The sequence below is a fragment of the Hemibagrus wyckioides genome, linkage group LG29, assembly GCF_019097595.1.
Source record: "Hemibagrus wyckioides isolate EC202008001 linkage group LG29, SWU_Hwy_1.0, whole genome shotgun sequence".
Taxonomy (NCBI): domain Eukaryota; kingdom Metazoa; phylum Chordata; class Actinopteri; order Siluriformes; family Bagridae; genus Hemibagrus; species Hemibagrus wyckioides.
In genome coordinates, this window is record NC_080738.1 from 1,414,837 (window position 1) to 1,420,769 (window position 5,933).

The following is a 5,933-nucleotide window of genomic DNA, read 5'->3' on the forward strand; positions in this document are numbered from 1 at the left end:
AGGATAGAGGGAATAGGGATAGAGGGGATAGAGAGAATAGGGATAGAGGGGATAGAGGGAATAGGGATAGAGGGGATAGGGATAGAGGGGATAGGGATAGAGAGAATAGGGATAGAGGGGATAGGGATAGAGAGAATAGGGATAGAGGGGATAGGGATAGAGGGGATAGAGAGAATAGGGATAGAGGGGATAGGGATAGAGGGGATAGGGATAGAGGGGATAGAGAGAATAGGGATAGAGGGGATAGAGGGAATAGGGATAGAGGGGATAGGGATAGAGAAGATAGAGAGAATAGAAGGAATAGAGATAGAGAGGATAGAGGGGATAGAGAGAATAGGGATAGAGGGGATAGGGATAGAGGGGATAGAAGGAATGGAGATAGAGAGGATAGAGGGGATAGAGAGAATAGGGATAGAGGGGATAGGGATAGAGGGGATAGAAGGAATGGAGATAGAGAGGATAGAGGGAATAAGGATAGAGGGGATAGGGATAGAGGGGATAGGGATAGAGGGGATAGAGAGAATAGAAGGAATAGAGATAGAGAGGATAGAGGGGATAGAGAGAATAGAAGGAATAGGGATAGAGGGGATAGAGAGAATAGGGATAGAGGGGATAGAGATAGAGAGAATAGAAGGAATAGAGATAGAGAGGATAGAGGGGATAGAGATAGAGAGGATAGAGGGGATAGAGAGAATAGAAGGAATAGAGATAGAGAGGATAGAGGGGATAGAGATAGAGAGGATAGAAGGAATAGAGATAGAGAGGATAGAGGGGATAGAGATAGAGAGGATAGAGGGGATAGAGAGAATAGAAGGAATAGGGATAGAGGGGATAGAGAGAATAGGGATAGAGGGGATAGAGATAGAGAGAATAGAAGGAATAGAGATAGAGAGGATAGAGGGGATAGAGATAGAGAGGATAGAGGGGATAGAGATAGAGAGGATAGGGATAGAGGGGATAGGGATAGAGAGAATAGGGATAGAGGGGATAGGGATAGAGGGGATAGAGAGAATAGGGATAGAGGGGATAGGGATAGAGGGGATAGAGAGAATAGGGATAGAGGGGATAGGGATAGAGGGGATAGAGAGAATAGGGATAGAGGGGATAGAGGGAATAGGGATAGAGGGGATAGGGATAGAGGGGATAGAGAGAATAGAAGGAATAGAGATAGAGAGGATAGAGGGGATAGAGAGAATAGGGATAGAGGGGATAGGGATAGAGGGGATAGAAGGAATGGAGATAGAGAGGATAGAGGGGATAGAGAGAATAGGGATAGAGGGGATAGGGATAGAGGGGATAGAAGGAATGGAGATAGAGAGGATAGAGGGAATAAGGATAGAGGGGATAGAGAGAATAGGGATAGAGGGGATAGGGATAGAGGGGATAGAGAGAATAGAAGGAATAGAGATAGAGAGGATAGAGGGGATAGAGAGAATAGAAGGAATAGAGATAGAGAGGATAGAGGGGATAGAGAGAATAGGGATAGAGGGGATAGGGATAGAGGGGATAGAGAGAATAGAAGGAATAGAGATAGAGAGGATAGAGGGGATAGAGAGAATAGGGATAGAGGGGATAGGGATAGAGGGGATAGAAGGAATGGAGATAGAGAGGATAGAGGGGATAGAGAGAATAGGGATAGAGGGGATAGGGATAGAGGGGATAGAAGGAATGGAGATAGAGAGGATAGAGGGAATAAGGATAGAGGGGATAGGGATAGAGGGGATAGAAGGAATGGAGATAGAGAGGATAGAGGGAATAAGGATAGAGGGGATAGGGATAGAGGGGATAGGGATAGAGGGGATAGAGAGAATAGAAGGAATAGAGATAGAGAGGATAGAGGGGATAGAGAGAATAGAAGGAATAGGGATAGAGGGGATAGAGAGAATAGGGATAGAGGGGATAGAGATAGAGAGAATAGAAGGAATAGAGATAGAGAGGATAGAGGGGATAGAGATAGAGAGGATAGAGGGGATAGAGAGAATAGAAGGAATAGAGATAGAGAGGATAGAGGGGATAGAGAGAATAGAAGGAATAGGGATAGAGGGGATAGAGAGAATAGGGATAGAGGGGATAGAGATAGAGAGAATAGAAGGAATAGAGATAGAGAGGATAGAGGGGATAGAGATAGAGAGGATAAGGATAGAGAAAACGGCACCATTTCGGACAAGGAGAGTTTGTTATGCGTTTCTGCGCATGCGCCACAATCCATCAGCCCCGAGTAACAGAGCATCAGGATTTCACCGCTACAGCGCTACAGCGCATGCGCAAACAACGTATCAAACAAAATCAACAATTTTATGTTGATATCGATTATAAAAACCAATAGATCAATAATAACAGTCATGGTGTTAGTGTGAACTTGTCGTTACGAAAAGGAAAAAAACACATTAGTGGCGTTTTAAACGGAGCGAATCCCAAACGTCTGGTCAGACCGTGTACATGTACTCTCCACAGGACTGGTCAGACCGTGTACATGTACTCTCCACAGGACTGGTCAGACCGTGTACATGTACTCTCCACAGGACTGGTCAGACCGTGTACATGTACTCTCCACAGGACTGGTCAGACCGTGTACATGTACTCTCCACAGAGAATGAATTAATAATAATCTTACAGAACCCTACAGCTCTACGTCACCGGTTGAGACCCAGCCTAATTCAGGAAACATGAGGAAACTCTTTTTCTTCTTCTCTTCTTTTTTTCAGTAACACGTAGTGTTGGGATTAATACGTGAGATTCATGTTAAAAGTGTGTTAGTGTAATAAAGAACTGGCCGTACCGTTATTGTCCAGCAGGCTGTGAGGGACCTCTCCACTGTCCAGGATGCTGAAGCCTTCATCATTCTCGATGCCCGCGATCTCACTCTCCTGCTGCGCGAGGAAGGCGGCGGCGGGATCCTCTTCCTCACCGCCGACGCCATTCCCCGCGGTGTTCTGAGGCGCGCTCAGCATGTCGAAGTCATCCATGTCGGCCTACAGAGATCTAATAAACCCAGCTAAAATAAACCGAGCTGAAATGTCCACTTCTCCCCTACAGCCTTCGACGACGGTCAGTGTCAATGAAGGAGGTTCTGATGACGTCAGTCCTAACGGAAACGTCGGCGATATCCAATCACCGCCGGGCTACGGTGATTGACATTTCTAACAGCCAATGGTTAGAGGAACCAGCTCGCGCTCGTCCAATGGAATGACTAAACCGTGTCCCGTCCGGTGTCCCGTGATCGGACGCACGCGCAGTAGTGAACCCTTACCTCGTAAAAAAAAAAAAAATGCTAATTTTACACAGGTTTTAAAAAAATAAATATAAACATAAATCTGAGGATTATTTATTTAACTGCTGTATGTGAAATCGTGACAGATATTTTGTAGCACATTAATAATAAATTCTATAAAATTCTCAGATGTGCTTTTTCTGAAAATATATAGAGTGTAGAGGTGGGGGGGGCAGAGAGAGGGAGAGAGAGACAGAAAGAGAGACAGAGAAAGAGAGGGAGAGAGACAGAGGGGGGGCAGAGAGGGAGAGAGAGACAGAAAGAGAGGGGGAGACGGGAGAGAGACGGGGCAGAGAGGGCGAGAGACAGAGAAAGAGAGGGGGAGACGGGGGAGAGAGAGACAGAGAGGGGGAGACGGGGAGAGAGAGAGGCAGAGGGGGGCGGGGAGAGACAGAGGGGGGGTTAGGGGGAGAGAGACAGAGGGAGAGAGACGGGGAGAAAGAGAGAGAGTCAGAGGGAGAGAGACGGGGGAGAGAGAGAGTCAGAGGGAGAGAGACGGGGGGAGAGAGAGTCAGAGGGAGAGAGACGGGGGAAAGAGAGAGAGTCAGAGGGAGAGAGACAGGGGAGAGAGAGAGTCAGAGGGAGAGAGACGGGGGAGAGAGAGAGTCAGAGGGAGAGAGACGGGGGAAAGAGAGAGAGTCAGAGGGAGAGAGACAGGGGAGAGAGAGAGTCAGAGGGAGAGAGACGGGGGGAGAGAGAGAGAGAGAGTCAGAGGGAGAGAGACGGGGGAGAGAGAGAGTCAGAGGGAGAGAGACGGGGGGAGAGAGAGAGAGAGAGTCAGAGGGAGAGAGACGGGGGAGAGAGAGAGTCAGAGGGAGAGAGACGGGGGAAAGAGAGAGAGTCAGAGGGAGAGAGAGAGTCAGAGGGAGAGAGACGGGGGGAGAGAGAGTCAGAGGGAGAGAGACGGGGGGAGAGAGAGAGTCAGAGGGAGGGAGAAGGGGGAAAGAGAGAGAGGGAGAGGGAGAGAGAGAGGGGAGAGAGAGAGAGAGAGGGAGAGGGAGGGGGGAAAGAGTGAGAGTCAGAGGGAGAGAGACGGGGGAAGAGAGCGTCAGGGGGAGAGAGACGGGGGAAAGAGAGAGGGTCAGACGGAGAGAGACGGGGGAGAGAGAGAGAGTCAGAGGGAGAGAGACGGGGGAAAGAGAGAGAGTCAGAGGGAGAGAGAGTTTAATAAGCAGAGTTTTTTTCTTTTTGAGAAACGATATTTCACTCCTCCAATAAAATCCTTCTCAGAGAACTCTATAAAGACCTTTTAGTCTCTGGCACTTTAAAGCCAGGTGTTCTAGATGTTCCTTTCCCCCACAGAACCTCCATTCCCCCTTCACTGCTGGACTGAGGTTTCCCACATGTCCGTCTGTAGCTACTGCCCCATGAAGTCCTCCACTGCAGGTCAGCAGTACTCTTCTCTACAGGGGGTTTATATCGGGTCCTCCACCTCCTCCACACAAGAAAGCCTGGGTTCAACATCCCTGGCCACCTTGAAGTTTTTTGTCTCTTTAAGGACTCTTTATGTAGCACTTTTACAGTGATGTGGTATATCGCTTTCTTGGAGGTGTCCCTGAAAAGATTTATCTGTGGACAAGATGGAGTCTGTGATTGTGTCTTCTTCTTCTGTTCTTACCGCTGGGAGAGTTCGCAGTCCTGGAAACTCCACGTTGTTCCTCCTGTCTCACATAGTCCCGTATCTCTGTCTGATGTATGTTCTGTAGCTGCTTGGTACTGCGTTGTAGCGTTCTTCCTGCAGTTTTACTGCTAGATGTGAAGATCTCAGTCCAGTCACTGCTTTCAGCTCTTCTGTAGGTATCCAGACTCCCTCTGAGTACAGCAGCTGTATGTAGGACATAAAACCTTCTCCAAAGCCAAAGTGCTTCGAGACATTAAAAAGGTACCCATGGTCTACTCGATCAAACACTTTTTCCTGATCAAGTGACAGGATTCCTATAAACAATTTGTTCTTGTTTATCATCTGATTAAAATCAATGATGTCCCTTAAAAGAAAAAGGATATCTATTATAGACCTCTCTAGGATACATTATGTCTGGTTGTTTTGGATGATTGAGTCTAAAACAAGTTTCAGACTATTAGCTAGACACTTGGAGAAGATTTTATAATTTGAGCACAGCAGAGCTACTGGCCTCCAGTTCTTCCTCTGTGAGTTCCTGGAAGGTGAATGTCCTGTCTAATTCCTCTTTTTGAGTTCCATGAAGTTGTGGCAGTTCCTTGATTAAGTTCTCAGCCGCTTCAGCATCGCAGCTCTCAGCACTGTATAACTGTTTAGAAAAGTCACTTGCCAGCCTCCTCATTTCGGCAGGATTGGATGTGATAGATACGTGCGGACGACGAAGATGGCACATCATCTTCTGCTGAATGCCGTTTTTCTCTAGGTTAAAGAAGAAGGTATTGGGAGCGTCCATGTCTTTAATGGAGCAGTATCAAGATCTGATCTGCTCCTGTAATAGGGAGCTGAGTTCTTTTTTGTTTAGTCTTGAAGAAGAGAAAAAAGGCAATAAAAAGGGAAAAGACTGAGGAGATAAACGCAGAGCGATAAAAGAATGATAGACCATAAAATAAAGAAAAGAGAGAGAAAAAGAGGAAAATTGAATTAAATGAAGAAAATCTGATTCATGTGAATAAGTTTAAACTGTAAAATTTTATTTTCAAACTC

General features: G+C 46.8%; 1 protein-coding gene across 3 annotated transcripts in view; it reads right to left on the minus strand.

Moving 5' to 3' along the window:
- clta (clathrin, light chain A) overlaps positions 1-3,082 on the minus strand; it is a 27,106-nt gene extending 24,024 nt beyond the window's left edge. For 2 of the 3 annotated variants that reach the window (XM_058385217.1, XM_058385216.1), the window contains exon 1: positions 2,780-3,082. In XM_058385217.1, the coding sequence (XP_058241200.1) occupies positions 2,780-2,966 (187 nt within the window). In that variant the 5' untranslated portion in view covers positions 2,967-3,082. The remainder of the gene's footprint in view (positions 1-2,779) is intronic. The other variant, XM_058385218.1, reaches the window with a different exon arrangement.
- Positions 3,083-5,933: the final 2,851 nt, after the last annotated feature.